The sequence below is a fragment of the Mauremys reevesii genome, linkage group 8 (genome assembly GCF_016161935.1).
Source record: "Mauremys reevesii isolate NIE-2019 linkage group 8, ASM1616193v1, whole genome shotgun sequence".
Classification (NCBI taxonomy): Eukaryota; Metazoa; Chordata; order Testudines; family Geoemydidae; genus Mauremys; species Mauremys reevesii.
Window position 1 is genome coordinate 54,028,276 of NC_052630.1, and position 22,620 is coordinate 54,050,895.

At 50.2% G+C, this 22,620-nt stretch overlaps 2 protein-coding genes across 8 annotated transcripts; both read right to left on the minus strand.

Annotated features, from left to right (window-relative positions):
- Window positions 1-5,561: 5,561 nt before the first annotated feature.
- Window positions 5,562-10,909, minus strand: ZNF648 (zinc finger protein 648). 5 transcript variants are annotated; one of them, XM_039485673.1, is made up of 3 exons: window positions 9,876-10,006; window positions 8,167-8,235; window positions 5,562-8,047 (listed from the first exon to the last, which is right to left on the minus strand). In XM_039485673.1, exon 3 carries the CDS (start codon window positions 7,975-7,977, stop codon window positions 6,214-6,216), a length of 1,764 nt encoding a protein of 587 aa, XP_039341607.1. In that variant the 5' UTR covers window positions 7,978-8,047; window positions 8,167-8,235; window positions 9,876-10,006; the 3' UTR covers window positions 5,562-6,213. The 5 variants fall into 5 exon arrangements, with proteins under 5 accessions (XP_039341607.1, XP_039341609.1, XP_039341610.1 ...); XM_039485675.1 differs by lacking the exon at window positions 9,876-10,006 and adding an exon at window positions 9,435-9,694; XM_039485676.1 differs by lacking the exons at window positions 8,167-8,235; window positions 9,876-10,006 and adding an exon at window positions 10,871-10,909.
- A 3,044-nt stretch (window positions 10,910-13,953) lies between these two features.
- LOC120370649 (zinc finger protein 239-like) lies at window positions 13,954-21,441 on the minus strand. 3 transcript variants are annotated; one of them, XM_039485683.1, is made up of 3 exons: window positions 21,322-21,441; window positions 18,686-20,061; window positions 13,954-15,228 (listed from the first exon to the last, which is right to left on the minus strand). In XM_039485683.1, exon 2 carries the CDS (start codon window positions 19,869-19,871, stop codon window positions 18,996-18,998), a length of 876 nt encoding a protein of 291 aa, XP_039341617.1. In that variant the 5' UTR covers window positions 19,872-20,061; window positions 21,322-21,441; the 3' UTR covers window positions 13,954-15,228; window positions 18,686-18,995. The 3 variants fall into 3 exon arrangements, with proteins under 3 accessions (XP_039341617.1, XP_039341618.1, XP_039341616.1); XM_039485684.1 differs by having other exon boundaries at window positions 13,954-15,179; window positions 18,634-20,061; XM_039485682.1 differs by having other exon boundaries at window positions 18,634-20,061.
- Between the last annotated feature and the right edge of the window lie 1,179 nt (window positions 21,442-22,620).

Genomic DNA, 22,620 nt, shown 5'->3' on the forward strand with positions numbered 1-22,620 from the left:
AATCTGGGCACTTATGTCATACTGCCTCAGCTGATGAGGCCAAATCCATAGGATTATGGGTGTTTTTCACATGTACTTTGAGATGTTTCCTTCACAGAGACCTGGAAAGTGGGAGGACTGGATAACCTAGGTACAGAAAGAGGATTAGTTGGTCCCATCTGCACAACTGAGTCACGTTAGAATCCAGTTACAACCTAGCAGTTGTGTTGCATCCCTGCCTGTGAGCAGAATGACAGTATATGGTATATGCAAAATGTTAAGGGCCATGTAGTAGTCACGAACCATGTGTGGAACCAGTATTGAGACAGCTTGGTTGCAAACTCATTTCAAAATCCGTCCAACTGAAATGCCTACAGCTGTGCAGGGCAAGACACAGCACTATGTTGTATCTGCAGGCTTATGTTCATACCTACAAATCGATGTGCACAAAAAGGTGTTTGTGATTAGTAACATGCTTTCATGCTCTTGTGCACTTCTGAATACACTCATGTGTTCTTGCTGTTGTGGACACAAACAGGCTTTGGCTCAGGTCCACGTGCAGCATTAGACACTGAATTACACCATGCATCTGTATTTACACCTTATCTACTAATTACTCCTGGGGGAATTCTGTGCCACTGTGCACATGCAGAATTTATGTGCTGTAAAGATTTTTTTTCCCCCACAGAAAAAACATTCTGCCAGAAAGGTGCTTCAGTTAATCCTTTCACCCACCGGGGGCCGCTGTGGCACTAGAACAGAGAGCAGCCGCTCCTGGGTGGGAGCAGCGGCAGCCCCAGCTGCAGATAGGGAAGAGAAAGGAGCTGCATTCCCCATAGCTCCCTGCCCGTGGGACCAGGTCCGGAGGCTCAGGATATGGGGGGGAGAACAGCATGGGGCACAGAGGGCTGCTGGGGGTCACAGACTGGGGTTCAGAAGGGCTGCTGGGGGTGACAGACTGGGGTGGGGGGCTAAATGGGCGTGGGGGTGCAGGGACACATGGGGATGTGCCTGACTGAATGATAGAGAATTGGGGTCAGCCAGGTGGCGGCTCCCTAACAATCCCTCCCTGTCCAAAAACTCCCCTGTTCCATACTTCTCCCACCCACACCCAACAACCCTCCAAGTTCACACCCAGGCTCCTTCCCAGCAATTCCCTCTCCCTCAGCATCTCCATTACCCCTGACTCCCCCAAGTCTTTGCATTGCTTCTGAGAGGTGTGGGAAAAACGGTTCTGTATTGTAGTTTAAATTAATTATTACTCAGAGTTATGCCTTGTAAGGAATCTGTTTGTCAAAAAACATTTCCTGAATCTTTTTTGTCTGTATTGTTACAGACATAGTTGCTAACAAGTATTTTGAAATAAATTGCCAAAATAATTGAAACTGGCATGATTATATTGTGTTATTTTGACCAATAAAATATGCAGAATTTTTAAATATTGTGTGCAGAATTTTTAATTTTTTGGCACAGAATTCCCTCAGGAGTAACTAATGCATACCACAAGACGTGTGAGAGAGCCAGAACCTGGTTCCTTTAAGCCACTCATGGAGATACATGAGTGGCAATACAATATTTATTTCCGGGCTGTATTCACTTGAGACATAACAGCTTTAATATCTCAGACATTGGGGAGTTCAAGGGAACACAAAACAATGTCCCCAATGTTATTTCCCTCTCTGTCCACATGGTATATTACAGCATCTAATTTGTAATCATTAGAAACGGAAAACTTTGCAAGTGTAAAAAATAAAACTAGACTCCCCATTCCAGGCCAGTTCTTGGCAAATATAACCCCATTACAATACGAGCACATTTATTATTAATTATTATTACTATTATTTACAGATATTTGCATTCCTCAAATGTCACAGCATGTTCAAGTAGTTGGTTCTATGTGGCACCCACCAGCTTCAACACAAAGGGCAGAGTTAGAGAGCCATGAACAAAGTGTCATGTGAAGCATCCTGTCAAATATAGAGGTCAGGAGATCTCCTCCATGGCAGCAGTAACTGGTAACATAGGTCTGGCCCACTGGAGAGAGAAGGCCAGAGACCCTGTCTGTCCTCCTAACTGGTGAGGCCTGTCCTATCCACTTCTGCTCAGTAAGGGGAATTTTTCCCTTCCTTTCAGAAACAAAGTGTTGCGCTTTTAACTCTTTCCCTACTGAAGATTCTGCACGCGGTGGCTAAGTTGTTTGAGGGTTCATTTTGCACTCCTTTTATTTTAATCCCCTGTATGTGTGTGTGTGTTTCTTGATGGTTTATTCCTGTTGGCTCATGACTTTGTTGTAATCATTTGGTACCTTTTCATCAGGAGCTGCGCTTGTCTGGCAGAATTTTAAATGCCTTATCAGTCCGGGCCTGCTTTGTTGCTGAAAAGATTGCACAACTTTGCTATCTGGCTACCTACGGAACCTTAGCGAGTTGGCCTGATGGGGAAGAGGCGTCTACCTCACCAGTGAGAGTGAATGGAGACAGTTCAGTGCACTCCTTTCCTAGCTGCCCAGACTGATCTTGCAACCCATCCCAGAAGAGCTGGAGTCTTGTGTGCAGGACAGGTCCAAAAAGATTAGGATGAAATGTAAAAATATGGAGGGCAGAGCCATACGTGTCCACTACAGCTTTGTCCCTGGCTGCTGATGTTGTGAAGGAGGTAGCACTTGGATGATGGAGCACCTCTTATTACATTGGAGAGCTCTTTCTCTCTGGAAGATGATAGTGGCACAGATAGGCTCCAGACAGAGCTGTATCTAGCTCTCCTAGATTCGAAAGGTGGTCAGGCACAGCAGGGAAAGGAAATTAATGAAAAACATTCCTCTCCAAAGGGATGTCTTGGGGGCTGTCTGCATAGTGCGGCATGCTGCCAGCTAGGGAGCCTAACTACTGGACTGATCTTGAAACTCTTAACTCTGGGGAGACATGGAACATTTGCTGCTTTCCTTGGTGCTGCTGCGCCTTTCCTGATGCTGAGTGGCTGGCTGTGGAAAAGCTGCAGTTCTCACACAGGTTGCTCATCCTTTCTGCTGTGAGGCACAGTCCAACAAGTGTTGCATCTACACAGAGGGGCAGCTGTAACGTGAAAGGATTTGTGCAAATATCTGAAATGTGTGGGGTGGGCAAGAGAGGTGGCCTAGAATGACACATGCAGCACTATCTGGAGATAGATGCAGAAAATGAGGGAGAGGCAACAGCCTAGGGAGAAGTTCAGCCCCATGAAGCACCCAGTTGCTGGGAATGGTGGTGTCCCTGAACCCTGTATCAGCCTCTGATGAGTAGGTGCCTGATAAATTTTCACCACCTTTAGCAGCTGGAAGGGAAGAAGGAACTTTCTGTCTCTTCTCTCACTCCTTTAGAGCCACCAGGCTGTTGCAAGGTGTGAAAATCTTCTTTTTGACAGCTGCCAGGAGGGTGAGAGAAAGAAGTCTCCCACAATCTCTGCTTTTGGATTCTCCTCCCTGGTGAATAACTCCAGTGTCACCTCTCTTAGGCTATTCCTAGCTTTCTCAAGCACCATGAAATTGACAAGATGCCTAACATCTTCACTGCTGCCCACCAGTTTCTGAAAAGCAGCAGTGGAACATCAGTGTGCTGCTAGCCAGTAGAGTTCTGAGCAGCAGCAGAGACATTGGAGCTGGCTGTCTGCAGACTCGGAAAGACTGGTTCACATTCAGAAAGCTAGCTTCACCAACAGAGAGAAAGAGAGAGATGCTAAAAGAAAGCTGACTTAGTTAAGTCTGCATAATTAGGGAACTGACTGATGCCAACTGGTAATAAAACATCAAGGAAAGGGACTTAATCAGGAAACTAATTTTGCTTAATTTGGATGCCTCTTGCTGGAAAGAATCTTGAGGACAGACAGATGTTATAAAGCAGAGCTATCTGGAGCTATGAATACCTCACATGCAGAATTGAGCAGTGGGGGTTGTTCCTGCTCCACTGGCAAAAATACCCATCAGTTACAGCAGTGCAGGATCAGACCCAAGATGAGCCAGAAACTGATCAGTTGTGCATTTGCCACCCAGTGTTTCTGCACTTATTGGAAAATCACTGTGTACAGTGTCAATAATTCAGCCAGCCATGGCCAGCACAACCCCATTTAAAAAGTACTTTCATCCTTTCCCTGACAACAGGCCAGTAAGAAAGGAATGATGTCAGTGCCTTCATTTGTAAGTATCCCACAGTACATCTATTTGTTTGGAATTGCGTGTTTGTTTTGTTTTTCATGGTATCATATGAGAGGTACTTCAGGAAAGCGTTTTGTCGATAGGCTGGCCACTGGGGCATCCTCATTATGGAGATTATAATACCTCAAAGTGCAGTTCTGCTCTGACAAGGGGATCTCTTAAAATAACATTGGTGGGTTCCATATTTACATTCTGTGGGTGCAGGATGACCAGATGTCCCGATTTTATCGGGACTGTCCCGATATTTACTTGTTTGTCCCGCGTCCCAACCGATGTTCGGTCAGAACGCGAATTGTCCCAAGATTTTGCCCTCCGGTGCACAGGCGGAGGGTGCTCACGCCCCCCACAACCCAACTCCACCCTGACTCTGCCCCTCCCTCCCCCATTGGATCCCTCCCCAAATCCCTGCCCTGGCCCCGCCTCCAACCCCACCCCCTCAGTGCCCTATTCGATCCCTCCCCAAATCCTCACCCTTGCCCTGCCTCTTCCCCAAGCACGCCGCATTCCTCCTCCTCCTCAACCCCCCTCCCAGGCTTGCGCGAATCAGCTGTATGGTGGCGCAAGCGGTGGAGGGAGGGGGGGAGAAGCAGGACGCGGCAGCCAGCTCAAGGGAGGTGGAGGCAGAGCGAAGGTGAGCTGGGGCGGGGTGTGGAGCTGCCGGTGGGTGCTCAGCCCCCACCAATTTTTCCTATGCTCCGCTGGCTCTTGGTTTTGTTTTTTCCTCCACTGCTGGCTCTTGGGGTTTTTTTTGTTGTTGTTGCTCTGCCTCCTCCTCCCCTCCCCCCGCATCCTGATATTTCACATCTCTCATCTGGTCACCCTATGTGGGTGATTTGTGTGCAACTTACAAGTAATAAGATGTATTTTGTAGCTGACAGACCTGCACACACAACTAGGGAGGGGCGGGGCCAGGTGGAGTTGGGGCGGGGGGGCCTGTGCGCTGGAGGGCAAAATATTGGGACAATTCACATCCCGACCGAACATCCCGACAAACAAGTAAATATTGGGACAGTCCTGATAAAATTGAGATGTCTGGTCACCCTACACACAACCTGGACTCTGAGAGTCAAGAAGGGCTTTTTCCTTCTGCATCGGGGGAGGGATAGCTCAGTGGTTTGAGCATTGGCCTGCTAAACCCAGGGTTGTGAGTTCAGCCCTTGAGAGGGCCACTTAGGATCTGGGGCAAAATCAGTACTTGGTCCTGCTAGTGAAGGCAGGGGGCTAGATTCAATGACCTTTCAGGGTCCCTTCCAGTTCTATGAGATAGGTATATACACATAAACCATAACCTAAGTGATCCCTATTCCATCCTGTTTCCTTCCAAGGTGTTTCACATGAACTGCATGGAACATATGTCTTGTCTACATGCAGACTTGCATCACTTTAACCAAAAGTGTATTTTTAAATCTATTTAGTGAAACTAGTATGATTTCTACATGTAGACCAGCTGCTCATTAATCATTCTGTTAAGGACACACAGGCAGGAATAGACTTCAGTTCCGTTAGCTGACTTGGCTCTGCAGGGCAAACAGGAGTAAAAAGCAGTGTTGTGTCAGATGCAACTCTGAACACATGTACTGGGAGCAGATCTTCCATTTTCTTACCTAGTCCCTTTTCAGAGAAGAACTACACTTGAAGGGGCAGCAGGAATTGGCATGAGGGCCCATGAAGGAGCAACAGCTATGGAGTGTCAGTCAGTTTGCAATGTGCTCTTGATCTTTTGTCCAGCAGGAAGATCTTGGTAAACAGCTGAACTTGGTGCCTGGACAGATGACAAGGTGGGTGTATTCTTCATAATCTCTCTCCTCATCCCCTGTCACAGGTGGGCTCTGGCTGGGTCCTTTCGTGTGCATTTATGAAGAAAAGCACTTGCAGATCTCCTCTTCTAGTCAACAAGCAACTTGGTCAGAGAGTGGTGCCTGCTCCATATTGCATACAAACCCTCTCTCATATTTGCTGTACCTGATGAAGCCCAGGTCTGTTGTATTTGGCCCCTCAGAAGACAGGTGTTGAGTGCCTGGTGTCCAGCTGCCCCACCAGGAAGGGACTCACTCATCAGAAGAGGAGAACGGCTCCCCATTGCTGGCACCATGCTTGGCCTGGTGGCGGATGAGGTGGGTGGACTGAGTGAAGGCCTTGCCACACTGGGCGCACTGGTAGGGCCGTTCCCCCGTATGCACCCGCATGTGCTGGGTAAGCTGCGAGGCATGGCGGAAGGCCTTGCCGCAGTCTGAGCACAGGTAGGCCTTCTCCCCACTATGGATCTGCTGGTGCCTCTTGAGGGTGGAGGAGCGGGCAAAGGCCTGCCCGCACTCGGCACAGGCGAAGGGCCGCTCGCCGGTGTGGATGCGCTGGTGGCGGATGAGGCGTGAGGACTGAGCGAAGGCCATGCCACATTCAGAGCACTTGAAGGGGCGCTCACCAGTGTGCAGCGTCTGGTGCTCAAAGAGGTTGGAGGACTTGGTGAAAGACTTGCCGCAGATGGCACAGGAGAAGGGACGCTCGCCCGTGTGTATCCGTTGGTGCTCCACCATGCGGCTGGCCACGGCAAACTCCTTGCCGCAGTCAGGACAGTGGAAAGGCTTCTCACCCAGGTGGGTGCGTTGGTGGCGCAGTAGCGACAGTGGCTTATTGAAGGTCTTGCCGCATTCCTGGCAGGGGAAAGGCTTGTCATTGCTGTGCATGTTGCGCTGATGCTTGCGCAGGTCCGAGGAGCGCACAAAGGCCTTCTCGCAGTCCAGGCACTTGTAGGGCTTCTCGCCCGTGTGCGTGCGGATGTGTTTGCGGTAGTCCGAGGACCAGGTGTAGGCCTTGATGCAGAACGGGCACTTGTAGGGGCGCTCGCCTGTGTGCAACCGCTTGTGCTGCTGCAGTGTGCCCTGGTGCGAGTAGGCCTTGCTGCACAGCTCGCAGGCATACGGCTTGGCCCCACTGTGCGTGTCAATGTGGCTCAGGAGGTTGCTGGATTTCTTAAAGGCCCGTCCACACTGCATGCATTTGTAAGGCCGCTCCTCCACCTCGCTGCTGCCCACCTGCTGCATCCCAATCCTGATCCTCCTCACCGTGGCTGCTTTCAGGGCCCCGACACTTCCCGCTATCTCGGCTGGCTTGTTGGCAGCTTTCGGGTTCCGCCACTTCACCCCTCTTTTGCTTTTCAGGGGAAACTCTTTGCTCCCCCCTGGCTTGCTGAAGTCCATACTTGGATTTCCTGGGAACACTCCACCGTCTACTTTCCTGGTCACGTAGCTCTTGATGCTTTCCATGCCATTGCACGGCAGGCTGTCCCTGGCTGGGTCATCCAAATCGCTGTCCAGGGTAACCACAGTGTCCACGTACTCGGTTGAGCTTGGCAGCACCCTGCCAAAGTGCTTTATGCCCTGCGGGCTGCGCCGAAGAACAGCAGGCTTCCTCACTGGCCGGCTATGCCACTTCTGACACAATGTCTCCTTGTTGCTTTCCTCATCGCCCTCATCACTCTTGGTGCGAAGACTGACCATCATGTTCAACTTCTTGGCCACGCCGTTGGCATTGATAAGGGTGAAGGTCTCATAAAAGACCTTGTCTTCCTCACACAGAAGGTCCTCTGCCATGCTGTCCTTCGGCATGGAGCTGCTGGACACCGGATCTTGGTCCTTCTGCATGCCGTTCCCAAAATGATCACTGTCGCTTTCCTCAGCTTCCTCCTCCTCATCGCCTTCATCATTTTCACACCATGTGTTCATGGTCCTCTTTCTGTCCCCATAGGATTCCTGAGCCAAACTGCTGCTGGGGTATTCCTGGTCCAGTCTCTCAGAGCATTCTATGCTTGCCATTTTCCACTTCTGCTTCTGAATATCTGCTTTCAGGATCCTTCAGCCTGAAGCTGACCTCAGGGTAAGTGACCTGTATTTTAGAACAAGAGATGAATGAACAGGGGGTGGGGACATTTGCGAGGAACAGAAAGCAGCTAGGGATCATTATTACATTGACACCCAAAGGTCCCAGTTGGGCGAGGGGCTTACTGTGCCAGGCGCTGTACAAAGAGGGGTGGCTCATTCCTTCCTCAAAGAGCAGGGAAAAGACAAGACTGGCTACAACAGAGAGACAAACAAACAAACAGCATTTTAGAGGTGATCCGGGATACGTATCTTGTTAGCTGATAATATTTTTTTAATCCTTTCCCTCATTACTAATTTTAGTTTATTCTTAGAGCTCACCTATTTAAAGCTCATCTGTTTGTTACTTTGTTCTAACCCATGGTACTGTTGTTTTAATTTCTATCTTTTCTATTTAAAACCATTGCCTCTCTTCTGGGTTTTTAAAACAACTTATCTATTTTTCTGCTTCCTAAACACAGGAGCACCAGGAAGCAAACAGATGCTCTTAATTTTGGAGGCCCTGATGCACTATGGTGCTGGATATCAAACTGCTGTTTCTCTTGATTACCAGGGAGCTAAGATATGTAGCATGCTGGGTAAGGAACAAAAGTTAATTTCTCTGACAGAAGGTCTGACTCAGGAGAGTTCTGGGAATCAAACCAGTCTCTCTCTACTTCATGGAGAATCTCAGATACTTTGAGGACATGATATTGACAAGGAAGCCTGTCAATTCAAAGCTTTGCTATAGAAATAAAAATAGGAAGAGGGCAAGAAATCAGATAACTGACTTTCAGAAGATCAGGAGCTCTCAGTTCTCCCCTTGAACAATAACACTTTCTCTTCTCTTGCCTTATTGCAAGATGCATGTAAAAAAAATGACCACAAAATAGGCTAATAAAGTCACCAGCCTGATGCCATCCTGAGGGTTTGTTCACCACTTCAAAGTTCTTGAATGTACAGTGCCTATAGCTGGAGACAAGATCCCTAATGGAATAACTCCCTGGATGAAGACTGTACACCTGCCACCCATGGTGGAGCAAAAAGGGGTGCTGAACAGCTCAGCCACTCAAGGATCTATGCTGTGATGGGACCCACAGTTTTTATTTTTAAACTAGAGTGTTCATGTAATTTGTGGGCAGGTTTAGGGCTCTGTACTTAGTTGTTTGATTCAGCCTTCAGAGAACTGTGCAAAGGAATGCTGCTCTCCACTGACAGTGGCCAATGCAGAAAATTCGTTCTTAAGCATATAAACAACCCAGGGATGCTGACACTAGGGAGTCCTGGTCACAGACAGCAATTGCAAACAAAAAATTGCTCCCCCTCACTTCTTTCTCCTGAAACTAATTTTGCAGTATCCCCAGAGCTTCCTTGGATAATGTACAGGAGATTGGCTGCAACTCCAGCAAATTTACCTTGAGCTGCTTCAATCTCCAGGACTTGCAGGCATTTGTGGAACACAGGGATCTCTGTTTTGAACAAGTTCCTGTTGGTACCTGGGGAAAAACTGGCCTGAGGGGTAGCACAGTTTGTCCAAGTCACTGAATCTCCCTAGGTGTATGACTTCTGTAGAAATCTAAAGCCACCCACAGGGTGAGGGTGACCTCTCGCTCCTGATCCTCAGCAGCTTGAAAAAACAGATTTGGTTCCAAATGCAATGCATGGACTGTCTGGAGGAAACTGGGTCTGACTGCAGCAAGTACCAGACATCAGGCCTTGAGAGCACAGCTGCCTCCAGTCTGTGCCCTCTGAGATATTTTTCATAAAGCTCCCCCTCCCATTTCTCTTTCCCTATTGATTTCTGGCCTGCCTCTCCCCCTTTCCCATTAAGCCCAGCTCTAGCTGCAATGACTCACCCTGGTATTTGAGTACAGGTGTGTCCCAGGCGGCTGCCCCTGTGGGATCATCTGCTCCAGGTTAGGAATGAGGAAAGGCGGGGAGTTTGGTGCAAAGCAGCAGTGGCAAATGTGCCAGTGTCTGTCTCACCCTTTTGTGTCCAGTCTAGCAGCTGCAGAGCCTCAGGAGGTGGGGCTTGTGAATACACACAACCTTCCTGCCTGCATCACAGAGAGCAGCCTGGGAAATACAGCAGGGCTGCCCTGTCTGACTGCCTGACTGAGCCATTCTTCCAGTTCACTCCTCCTCACATTCTAGTGATGGAAATGGACTCTGAGCCAGGTAAATCACCTCCCTTGCCTTACAGTATAGTTACTATGTTGGTTTTGTCCACTGTGAATTGAAAGGTGGCTTCCACTTCCACTAGGAGATTAACCCATAGACTGATAGAGCTCCCTGTCTGAAAGTTTTTCCTGATATTCATCCTCTGTCTTCCTATATTGACTCCCTCCTATCGCTCTTCATTACACCCTAGTTTATTATGCTAATTAATTTCAGATATTTGTATGCCCCCCAGTTGATTGTTGCTTAGTCAGAGTGTGAACCAATCACTCCAGCCCCAAAATCCTGGTGTGTGTCTGTCTTTCAGTGTTTGAACCTTCCTGCAGTCATCTTCTGTTCTCCCTCTCCTTCCGCCTCTTACTGACTCAGATCACACATACTGCTCAGTTCTCTGACTTCTGCAGCAGTGATTTTCCTCCTCTCACTAGGAATTAAATAGTTTTAATCTTTATTTCTTTGTTTAAATGCTCCGGAATCTTGTGCTTCTAAAATACCAGTCCTCTTTTTTTTTTTTTTAACAGACCATCCATCCCCATTCAAACTAGGGAGGAGAGATTCTTCAACCGCAAATTCTTCCCTTGGGGTTAGCAGAAGCAGATATATTTTGCTCTCTTGAAGCTGACCTGTAGAACAGTCCAAGTTCCTCTCCACTCCCTCACCTAAAAATGCTTACCTTGAGATTTTTATTTCTGGTGTATTTGAACTCTTTAAAGAGGGCTGTCAGGAGTACTGGATAGCTACTCATGGGATTGAATTTGATCTGCTCGCTTTCGTCCCCGAACCACAGGTTCAGTGGCCCATTTTGCTATTGATTGGAAAGTATTTCTCATCTGATGGCCTTTGAGAAATGAGTTAATGGTTTCAAGCCAGTTTCTAATGGCCAGAACAGGTGTCCACTCTGAAGCCCTCCATCACAATCAATGCTAATTTGCATGCTTTTGGCAGACTGCATGGGCCAGAGAGACGGAACTCCCCTGTGACTCCTAGAGGCAGCCCCTTCAGGGGAGAGTTTGAGACAGTGGCTTGGATACTGTAGGGAAGTTCACACTGCAGCAGCCTGTGCTGTATCTGTTCTCTTGATTAACAGAGGCTTCAGTCTCCAAACTGGACAGCCTGCCACCTATCCCATGCACGTTTTCCAAGTGTATTAAAACATAGAACAGGACTGCCAAGTTTAGAACTGCAGAAAGACAGGGTTTGCCATGCTCAATCACAACTTGGTCCATGGAGGCTAGTCTGTGTTCTGCATGCAGCAGAGGCAATTAACTGAAGCTCCAGAGGGATGAGAAACCCCTCTTATAGGGTGACCAGATGTCCCGATTTTATAGGGACAGTCCTGATATTCGGGGCTTTGTCTTATATAGGTGCCTATTATCTCCCATCCCTTGTCCCAATTTTTCACACTTGCTATCTGGTCACCCTGCCCGTTACAATGCAGCTAGCCAGCTGTGCAGTTCTCCACCTGGGACAGAGAAAGGGGTGAACTCAGGCTCATCAAAGAACGGTGTTTCAGTGACAATTTTCTAACAAAACCAACTTTTTTTTCAGTTTTGACACAATTTTTTTTACTGTTTTTAAGTTTTCAATAAATCAAAACAAAAACTTAATTTAGTTTGAACTCAAAATCAGCATTTCAGGTTTGGTTTTTAGCCATTTCAATTTAAAACCAAAACAAATTTTGTTTCAGTTCAGTCTGTTACATTACAAAGGATTTTCATGAAAATGTTCCTTTTCCTCAAAAATCCATTTCTTCTTTTAAAAAAAACATTTTTTTTGACCAGGTATAGGGAAAAGTTCCTTCCTGACCCCCACAGGCAATTAATTTCTGCCCTGGATCATGAGATGTAAGCATCTTTATCATTACCTTAGCTTGTAAAACTAATTGTGTTGGCATGAAATGAACTAGTTCTGTGGCTGAATTTTAAAAGAGAACTTGAAAGACGTGTGTAACATTTTATTATTCTCTGAGATTAGCTTCAGCATTTGCAATGCCTGCTTTAAGGCAGTTCCACAACAAAATGCTATTTCTGATTCATAAATCACACAATTGTTGCATGAGTCATGCTAAAATAATCTTTTAGGGAAATGTACCTTGGGGGAGGGGAATCAGATGGAGGGGGGTTTATGCTGCCAGAGAGGGCTACAGAGGATATGAGAGAGAGGATTATTCAGGGATGGAGGTCTAGTTATGGAGGAATATCTTATGAAGTCCATTTTTGGATCTGAATATGGGAGTATAGGGAAATAGTCCTTGCACCTTGTATGGGGAATTTGGGGGAGCCTGGGTTTGGATAGGAAGGGGGATCAGGATGCATGACTTTGAGGGGGTATGAGACCTGGGTGTTGGTCAGAGAGGGATAACCTGATATAGTTAGGAGAGGTGTTTTTATTTTAACCACTTGCTTTTGTGTGTCTGCAATAGTGATGCTGAAGTTCTGCATATTTTTAATTTTGTCCTAGTGACAGTCAAAAAAATAAGGCAAGAATTCAATCAAATCCTGCTCTCTACATACATGCGCACACATCTGCACTACCCCCTTCCTATTGTACATAGCATCTACCTGCACTCAATAAATGAATTCATAAATTCACAGACATTTAAGGCCAGAAGGGACCATTATATCCTCTAGTCCAGAGGTGGGCAAACTACGGCCCGTGGGCCGGATCCTGCCCATTAGGGCTTTGGATCCGGCCCATGGGATTGCCACCCCAGTGGCGCCATGGACCCCGTGCTGCTCCTGGAGGTGACTGGCAACACGTCCCTGTGGCTCGTGGGAGGGCGAGGGGCAGAGGGCTCCGCATGCTGCCCTTACCTGCAGGCACCGCCCCCCGCAGCTCCCCTTGGCCGGGAAGGGAGAACCATGGCCAATGGGAACTTCGGGGAAGGTACCCGCAGGCGAGGGAAGCGCACGGAGCCCTCAGCCCCCTCTCCCCCAGGGGCCGCAAGGACGTGGTGCCAACTGCTTCCGGGAGCAGCGCAGGGCCAGGGCAGGTAGGGAGCCTACCTTAGCCCTGGTGCCTCCCCAGAGCCGCTCCAGGTAAGCGGTGCTGGGCTGGAGCCTGCCCCCCGAACCTCTCCTGCACCCCACACCCCAACTTCCTGCCCTAAGCCCCCTGCTGCACCCCTCCTGCATCCCAACCCCCCTGCCCTGAGCCTCCTCCCACGCTCTGCACCCCCCCGCACTCCAAGCCCCTGACTGAGCCCCTTCCTACACACCGCACCCCCACCCACACTCTGCTCTCCCTCCCGCGCCCCAGCCCTGCATGCAATTTCCCCACCCAGATGTGGCCCTCAGGCCAAAAAGTTTGCCCACCCCTGCTCTAGTCAGACCTCCTGTATATTACAGGCCATTAAACTTCACTATATACACTTGTGCACATACCTCCAGCATGTCCTCACGCACATATCACACACTATGCACCTACCTCTAGGCCATGTCTGTCAGAAAGCACACTACCGTATATACATGTCCCTGTACGCTGCCTGTTCATAGAGAACCACATGCATCAGGACCCGCAAGGTTCCATTGCCCTGCCAATCAAAATCTGGAACTCAAGTCCCCTCTGCGCTGGGGTTTGAACTCCAGCACCCAGGGAAGTAGAAGGGTCTCAGTAGCTGCACCCCACCCTAGGTCTAGCACCACGCCTTCATGTTGCTCAGTTCAGCCAGCAGGACAGTTGAAGTTTAGATAGACACAGAAGGGTTTTTTAAATCACAAATTGAATGTTTTATTCTGGCTAAAGAAGAGACAGAATTAGTAACAGAGATTTCATTTCATCACAATGAGGTGGCAGTGTCTTAGCTACTTGCCAGCTCTGCAGTGCTTAGTTTCTCGATAGCAGCGTCCTCAGGAAGTTTTCCGTTCCTGTGTAATTGTTTATTAAAATAAATATGGACTCTTCCAAAGTTGCTGATAACATGATCAGGCCCAAGCAATGGTAGTGATCATGCAGTCACACAGGTCAGCTGTGGCTACTTGTCAGCCCACAGCCTATTCCATGCCCCCACCTTCCTGCCAGTAAGACTATAGTGGGAGGCAATCACTGCAGGCCAGAGACCCTGGCAGCAGGACTAGAAGAGGATGAAATATATAGGCTGATTTCTCTTCCTTGCCACTCCCAGCACACCTCTAGCAGTTCGGAGTCTCAGAAATCTCACAAGGGGATCTATAATGGATCCCATTTTGCTGCTGCCTAGCCTTTGATCTGCCACATCTCTGTTTAGACATTTCACACCCTCTAAATTCTGCAGCTTCAATAGATCATCTTTGAACTAATATATTACTGTTCCTCCTTATCACTTGCTCAGTTCCAACTGTGTGTGTGTGTGCGCGCGTGTTACGATGCAGAAAAACAATTATCAGGTAATATTTCTCTCTCCCCCATATCCATCAAAGCTGCTTTATCTGAGCCACCTCTTCTTGCTGAAAGAGAGGAGGAGGATTTGATGAGGAGACACCCCTCACTTCCATTGGGTTTCAGTAAATTACAGTCTGTGTTCAACTCTTTTCTCTCCCCCTCCTGGACTCCCAGGCTGAACATTTTTCAGGATGGGAGATTTCTTCTGGTTTCAAAGAAGAATGAAACTTGAATTGGGAGCACTTGGACAAACAGTTTCCAGAGAAATGGCAGGAATTCATCAACATGCTGATCTAGAACAAACTGGAGGGGTCCAGGTGGCACCAGAGACTAGCTATCACTGCCCAGAAGACTCCTAGCATTGGGTGAGAGGGTGCTGTGTGGTCCAAATGAGATTGGCAGGGCTGCAGGTTGAATGGGCTCTGGTTTCAGAGACAGCAAGTTGAGCGCAGAACACTAGGAGAGAGGCAGCCTCTTCACTGGCCATGTTGAAATTGTAACAAGAGGAAGGTCTCCGCTGGATTGAAATGTGCCCGCCATTGTCTACATCCAATGCTTCAAACACTTGAGAGAGTGGGGAGCTGGTCCTCAGCAGGCATAAGGGGAGCCCAGAGCCCATGGAGCTGATAAGAGCAGGGCTAGAAGTTGGTGCTTGATCTCTTTAGAGCTAAGCTAAAAAGAAAAGGGCTGGTACTATGTTAAAGTGAAAAGCCTGGAACTGCTCCACCTCCCCACAGGCAAGTATTGCTCCCTTGCTTATCCCATTACACCAGGGAGAAGCAGATTTCAGCAATATAGCGACAGTTGCTCACAAGAAATTGGCATATCGCAAGCCACCCCTTGTGTTGTGAAGTAGAATGAAAGTCCTGCTTTGTTCCCATGCATTCCAGTGTGCAAACTGGAATTCTGGTGACAGTGACCCTCCGCTTATGGATAAGTTACAGGAAAATTGCTTTGTGGGGAAACAAATGACCTAGTTATCGGAGGACTCCCCTGTAGCAGATGTTTTCACATTCCATAGCATAGGCAGCGATCAAAAACTTGCAGCTCAGGCTTCCCAAGCCACCCTCTGATTCAGGTCTCTTTTCACCTCCTCACACCCAACTTCCCTCTCTAGGCACTGAAGCTGCATCGTATTTAGCTCCAACCATCCCAGTGGGGGGAAAGGGGAAGTTGGAGTTCTGACACCATCACCACTCTTGGTTCAATAAAACATCACTCCTTTCTTTATACCTAACCAGCCCTTTCTGCACATCCCCTCTCCTCTATTTACCTTCCTCCTCCCAATGATCTGTGAGAGATGGACAGAGAGAAGGCTCCATACTGAGAGACAGATGGCAGAGCTGGGCAGGCAATTCCCGATCATTTTAAAGGTTGGTTGAAATTTTCTGAATTTTTTTGGTCAAAACGTTAATGGGGGGGGGGGGACATCTTGACAGCTTTTTCTGAAATAGGGCTCATGGCATGTTTCTGTTCCCTGCCTTGATGAACGTACCACTTTAGAATCAGGCTTCCAGTGAGGTAACAACAGATCTGTCTGGGATGGAACATAAGAATGGCCCTACTAGGTCAGACCAAAGGTCCATCTAGCCCAGTATTCTGTCTACCGACAGTGGCCAGTGCCAGGTGCCCCAGAGGGAATGAACAGAACAGGTAATCAAGTGATCCATCCCCTGTCGCTCATTCCCAGCTTCTGGCAAACAGAGGCTAGGGACACCATCCCTGCCCATCCTGGCTAATAGCCATTGATGGACCAATCCTCCATGAATTTATGTAGTTCTTTTTTGAACCCTGTTATGGTCTTGGCCTTCACAACATCCTATGGCAAGGAGTTCCACAGGTTGACTGTGCGTTGTGTGAATAAATACTTCCTTTTATTTGTTTTAAACCTGCTGCCTATTAATTTCATTTGGTGACCCCTAGTTCTTGTGTTATGAGAAGTCGTAAACAACACTTCCTTATCTACTTTCTCTACACCAGTCATGATTTTATAGACCTCAATCATATCTCTCCTTAGCCATCTCTTTTCGGAGCTGAAAAGTCCCAGTCTTATTCATCTCGCCTCATACAGAAGCCGTTCCTTACCCCTAATCATTTTTGTTGTCCTTTTCTGAACCTTTTCCAATTCCAATATATCTTTTTTGAGATGGGGCGACCACATCTGCACACAATATTCAAGATGTGGGTGTACCATGGATTTATATAGAGGCAACATATTTTCTGTCCTATTTTCTATCCCTTTCTTAATTATTCCCAGCATTCTGTTAACTTTTTTGACTGCTGCTGCACATTGAGTGGATGTTTTCAGAAAACTATCCACAATGACGCCAAGATCTCTTTCCTGAGTGGCAACAGCTAATTTAGACCCCATCATTTTATATGTATAGTTGGGATTACGCTTTCCAATGTGCATTACTTTGCATTTATCAACATTAAATTTCATCTGACATTTTGTTGCCCAGTCACCCAGTTTTGAGAGATCCTTTTGTAGCTCTTCGTAGTCTGCCTGGGTCTTAACTATCTTTAGTAATTTTGTATCATCTGAAAATTTTGCCACCTCAAAAGGGGAATGGATGAGAGATACAGTAATAATTGTACTTTTTATTATTGGGCTGTTCTCCCAGAAAGATTCCAAACATTGGCTACTGTGCTGGGGGACCATCTGAGCCATCACCCAACCACTTTTTGGTCAGGCCAACTCTGAGTGGTGCTGCAACCCCATGTACCAGGCCATAATGCCACTCACTCACGGTTGGCCCAGCCATCCTTCCATCATGATAGGGCAGCGTTTTTCAAACTTCGCGTCACGACCCAGTACTGGGTTGTGGCATATCAGGCACTGAGTCACTCTGGTCAGCACTGCCGACCGGGAGGTTAAAAGTCCCGTTGGTGGTGCTGCCCAGCTAAGGCAGGCTAGTACCTACCTGTTTCGACACTGCACTGTGCCCCGGAAGCAGCCAGCAGTGGGTCCAGCTTCTAGGCAGGGGGACCATGGGGCTCTGTGTGCTGCCCCCACCCTGAGCACTGACGGGGAGGTGGGGGCTGTGCCTGTGGGTGAGAGTCGCATGAAGCCACTTGTGAGCCTCTGCCTAGGAGCCGGACCTCCTGCTGGCCACTTCCGGGGCGCAGCGTAGTCTGCGGTGCCAGGACAGGCAGGAAGCCTGGGAGCCGCCGGAGGTAAATCCATGCCCCAATCCCCTGCCCCAGCCCTGAGCCTCCCCAAACCTGGAACCCCTTCCTGCACCCCAAGGCCCTCATGCCTGGCTCCACCACAGAGCTTGCAGCCCCAGCCTAGAGCCCTGACCCCCTCCCACACCCCAACCCCCTGACCCAACCCAGAGCCCCCTTCCACACCCTGAACCCCTCATTCCCAGCCCTGCCCTGAGCCCTTCCCACCCAAACCCGTCATCCTCCGCTTCGTTGGTTCATGGGTATCAACAATTTTCTTCAACTTGGTCCCCAGAAAAAAAAGGTTGAAAACCACTGTGTCTGGGTCAAATCTGAGTGAGCAGCATTGTGATCTGGCACCATAGGATCACAGTGCCACTCATGTTTCGGTGCTGCAACAACATGCACCAAGTTAGAGTTCCTCACTCAGATTTAGAGGTGGGGTGGGTGTAGGGACTCATGGTTGGGGGGAGTAAGAGGGAGCCTAAGAGGGAACGAGGAGGGTGAGGTGGAATGGGGGGGGAATCTATCCCCCCCCACATACACACACTCTAAATGGTGCTCTGCCGCCCGATTCCAAATGCTTTACAAATGACACAAAGGAATACCTTTGCCCAGCAGTGAAATGCAGCCACTTCTGGGGTACAGCACAGCAGTTCAGGAGGTGAAGTGAAGAATACTAGATCTATTGAAACTAAGGGGGAGTTTTCAATGAGTAGGGTAATTAACCTGGAATTTGGCCAGGACATTGTTGATAACAGTTCTACTGTTGCAAAAAGTGCCTTGGAGCCTTTAACGACCACACTAGGTTGGCGGCTCAGTGCCCCTAATACCAAGGTTAGTTAGTTCAGTACTGACTTAGAGGGAAAAATGCCAGATGAAATCACCAAAATCCTCTTCCTCCCTTACCTGTGTTTTCCCTGAAGGTCTCCCATTGAAGTTCTGGCCCAGCATGACTCACCTAGCTTATCAGACTGGATGAGGTCATAGGCTGAGAAAGTGAGGTAACTGCAGCAGGATAGAGAGGGATTCAGCTCCAAAAGGTGGGACAGGTGAGAGGTATGATAGGAAGCGAGGTGGCCAGTCTATGTGATATGGAGGAGAATTCTTGTCTGTTGTGAAGGATAGGTACTAGAAAGTGGAATACCAGCAGGTCTATATGGGATGGAGAGGAATTTGGACCTGTATACGTAACATTTTCATTGGCAATATCTCCAATACCCAACTGCAGCTATGTGAAACTGGGCAGGGTTGAACATACAGTCCTAGGGTCAACTGGATTCAGGCTGCACAGCCAATCTGGGCAGGGGACAGTCCGGGGCCAGAGGGTCATGGGCTTGGAACCTCAGCGTGGGAACATCCCAGCAGCTCCGCTCCTCCTCCCTCAACTCCATCTCTATCCGGTGGCCTTGGGCATGCATCCGTTGGTGGGAGCGGAGGCCTGAGAGTTTGGGGAAAACCTTGCCGCACTCCCCACAGCGAAAGGCCTTCTGGACGTGGGTCTGCCGGTGCTTGAGCAGGGCAGTGGAGCGGATGAAGGCCTTGCCGCACTCGGAGCAGACAAAGGGGCGGTCATTGGTGTGAGTAGCCCGGTGGAAGGTGAAGCTGGATGACTGGCTGAAGGACTTGTTGCAGATGCTGCAATGGAAGGGCTTGAGGCCCATGTGCATCTTGCGATGCTGGAGCAGGGTGGAGGGGTCAGAGAAGGTCTTCTCGCAGAAGGGACACTCATATGGCCGGTCGCCGGTATGAGTGTTCTGGTGGATCAGTAACGAGGTGGAGCGGGCGAAGGACTTATCGCACACAGAGCAGCGGTAGGGCTTCTCGCCAGTGTGTGTGCGCTCGTGCCGCCGCACCATGGAGGCCTGGTAGAAGCCCTTGCTGCAGTAGGAGCACTTGTAGGGCCTCTCGCCCGTATGGATCCGCTGGTGCACTTTGAAGTCTGACTTCCTGGCAAAGCTCTTGCCACAGTCCCCACAGATCAGAGTGGTGGCACCAGCAGCTGCCATGGGCCTGCGGTCTCTCAGTACAGGCGCAAGCTTGCTGATTTCTGCCACTGCTGCCAGCTCTGTGGGCACAAAACCAGCAAAGACTCTGCCAAACTCTGCCCTGCCCTGGCCGCATTCTGCAGGACTGTCCACCATCATGCTGTCCTCACCCTGCTTGCTGATGACTGGGCTCTGGTCTCCAAGGCCTTCCACTCATGGGCAATCCCCGATCTGTCTGATCCTACCCTTTTCCTTTGCCAGGTTAAGGCACAGCTGGACTCCTGCCATGAATGGTGACTTGTGGAACTGCTGTGTGCTCACAGTCCATGCCTCCCAGCACCTCCAAGGTCTGAAACCAAAGAGATGCAAACAGGAGATGCAAGTCCCCTTTACAACAAACTTAGAGCTCAGCATTACTTTCATGGGTCTCCCCTCCAGCATAGGGTGACCAGATGTCCCATTTTTAAAGGGACAGTCCAGTTTTTTGGGACTTTTCTCATATAGATGCCTATTACTCCCCCACCCCCTGTCCCGTTTTTTCATAGTTGCTATCTGGTCACCCTACTCCAGTATCCCTTAGGGGCCTCTGAGCCCTACCCCTTGTCTATGCAAGGATTAGCCAGCCCAGATTTTAGCCATCAGTGGCCAGTAATCAGAGTAGCTGCACCAGTGCAAACCCCTAGCATAGAGAAGGAAAAACATGTTTTGCGGCAACTGAACTTGCCCATGCAAATCACAGCTTTCCTTGTCTACGCTAGGGCTTTTCATCTCTGCTGCTGCACTGATTGCTGGCCCCTGTGCCCAATGTAGACATGGCCCCCATCCTCCACAAATTTTGAGGTCTGTGGTAATTTTTCAAAAACCGTTGAATGACTGAATGACATAACCCCCCCTCCCCATGTCCATCACTAAGTACAGTAATTTTGTCAAGTGTCCATCATGCATCATGGTGGTGCCGAACCCTGCAAGAAAACCAAGAGTTCCCCTAACCCACAGCAGCCTCCTACCCCTCTGTTGTCGGGTAAGTGCCTGCTATAGAGTGGTAGGTTCCACCTGCATACCGTGACTTTTCCAAAAGCTTCAGCAGCTTTCTAGGAAAAATCCCATTTAGCATAGTTCTCTAGGAAGAGTCTAACACAGGCTGGAAGCTCAGTGCAGAGAAAGCAAGCATGGGGGAGACTTCCCTTGTCTTGTGTTGATGAGCTAACAGCCACCCGCTTAAAGGGCTGGCTCTGGTTTGTCTGGCCAGGAGCAGCCGGGCTCCGGAGCAGGCTGCCTGGCGCGGTCCACATGAGTGGGGACAGCCTGGGCTCAGGCCTGCAGGGAAGGGGCGCACTGGCACCCAGGGAAGGACTGACGAGGCAGAGGCATGCTGCTTGCCTGCTCTCCGGCTTCAGGGGCATGGCAGGGCTGCTGCCGCAGGCACCGCTGAGCAGCAGGGCAGGGGGCTGCCCAGAGGGGGTTGCCAGTCTCCCATCTGGCATGTGTAGGGGGGCACTGCGCCCCCCACGGCAGCTCGGAAGGGGACCTTCCTCTTCTCGCCTTCCCGCGGCAGGACCCTGCCCGCTCCAGCCCCACAGGGTGCCGGGCGTGGCCGGCCCAGGCTCACCTCCCTCGGTGCTGCCGCTCCCCGCTGGCCCGAGACTTGCGCGCCGCAGCCGCCGCTGCTCTCCCGGCTGGTGAGCACAGGGGCCTCCCCTTGCCGAGGACCCCAGCGCACAGCCCGTGCACACACACACTGCACAGGCAGCTGTCCGCCCAGGCTGCCTGTGCAGCGGCGGGGAGACAGGGCGAGGCGGGTGGGGGGGCTGGCAGGGCGAGCCCGGCTTGGTTTATTTTTTAAAGCCCCCCTCCGACCCAGAACCGCCTAGTGCTTATTGATCCACAGCAGGCAGCAACCAGCCCGGATGGGGAGGGCTGAACGGCCAACCTTATCTTTGAACTCCATCAGCTTAACACGTGCTAAAGGCACCTGCCCTGGACACACTAGGCTGGTAACACGTGTTAGCCAACACCTCCCAACTCATAGGATATGGTTATTGGCCACCCTGGAAGCAGAGGGGTGACTGCACCACCCGAGCTAGCTGTGATGGCGCTAGGGTGGGTACACATAGCAGGGATGCTGCAGCAGCAGCAGGGACTTCAGCGCAGGCTAGCTGCCCGGCTGAGTACCCAAGGTGCCGGGGTAGGCTGGTACAGCCGCCCTGCTGCTGCAGCGTCACTGCTGTTGGTACCCACGCTCGGGTGAAAGTGAGCCGGTACCGGCCCGTACACAGCCCGCGGCAGCACTTCAACGTCCCTGCCCCTCCCCCCCCCACCCTGTCGGTGGCCATACGGACAGGGCCACCAGCGGGGCGGGGAAGGGGCAGCAATGTTAAAGCACAGCCAGAGGGTCCTTTGCCACAGTAGTGCTTCAATATTGCTTCCCCCCCCCCCCATTGGCGGCCCTGACAGTAGGCAGGGCCGCTGATGGGGGGGCACAAAGGGGGCAGCAATGTTAAAGTGCTGCCGCGGCAAAGGCTCCACAGCACTTTAATGTCATTTCCCCTTTGACACACACCCCCCCCCGGACGCTGGGGGCGCAAAGGGAGCTGCTGCCCCGGGGCCGGTGATTAAAAGGCAGCGGCCGGGGCCACAGGCCCTTTAAATCGCCGCTGGAGCTCCGAGCGGCGCATGCCAGGCAGCGCGGAAGGGCTGGCTGGGGATGCTCACTCCCAGCCCCGCCCCTTCCAGGAGCCAGAGCCAGCCCCAGTACCGGTAAGTTTTTGGAGGTACTTTCACCCCTGCCCATGCTAGCTCGGGGGTGTCCACACCGGCTACACTCAGACCTCCCATTGCGGTATGGACACATCCCTAGTGTAGACAAGGCGGCAATCCCACCTCCCGTCTCAGAAAGGGGGCCTATTGC

What these genes read in the sequence shown, in the direction of transcription:
- ZNF648 (XM_039485676.1), bottom strand. Translation starts at nt 7,977, where the DNA reads ATGGCAAGCATAGAATGCTCTGAGAGACTGGACCAGGAATACCCCAGC.
- LOC120370649 (XM_039485683.1), bottom strand. Translation starts at nt 19,871, where the DNA reads ATGATGGTGGACAGTCCTGCAGAATGCGGCCAGGGCAGGGCAGAGTTT.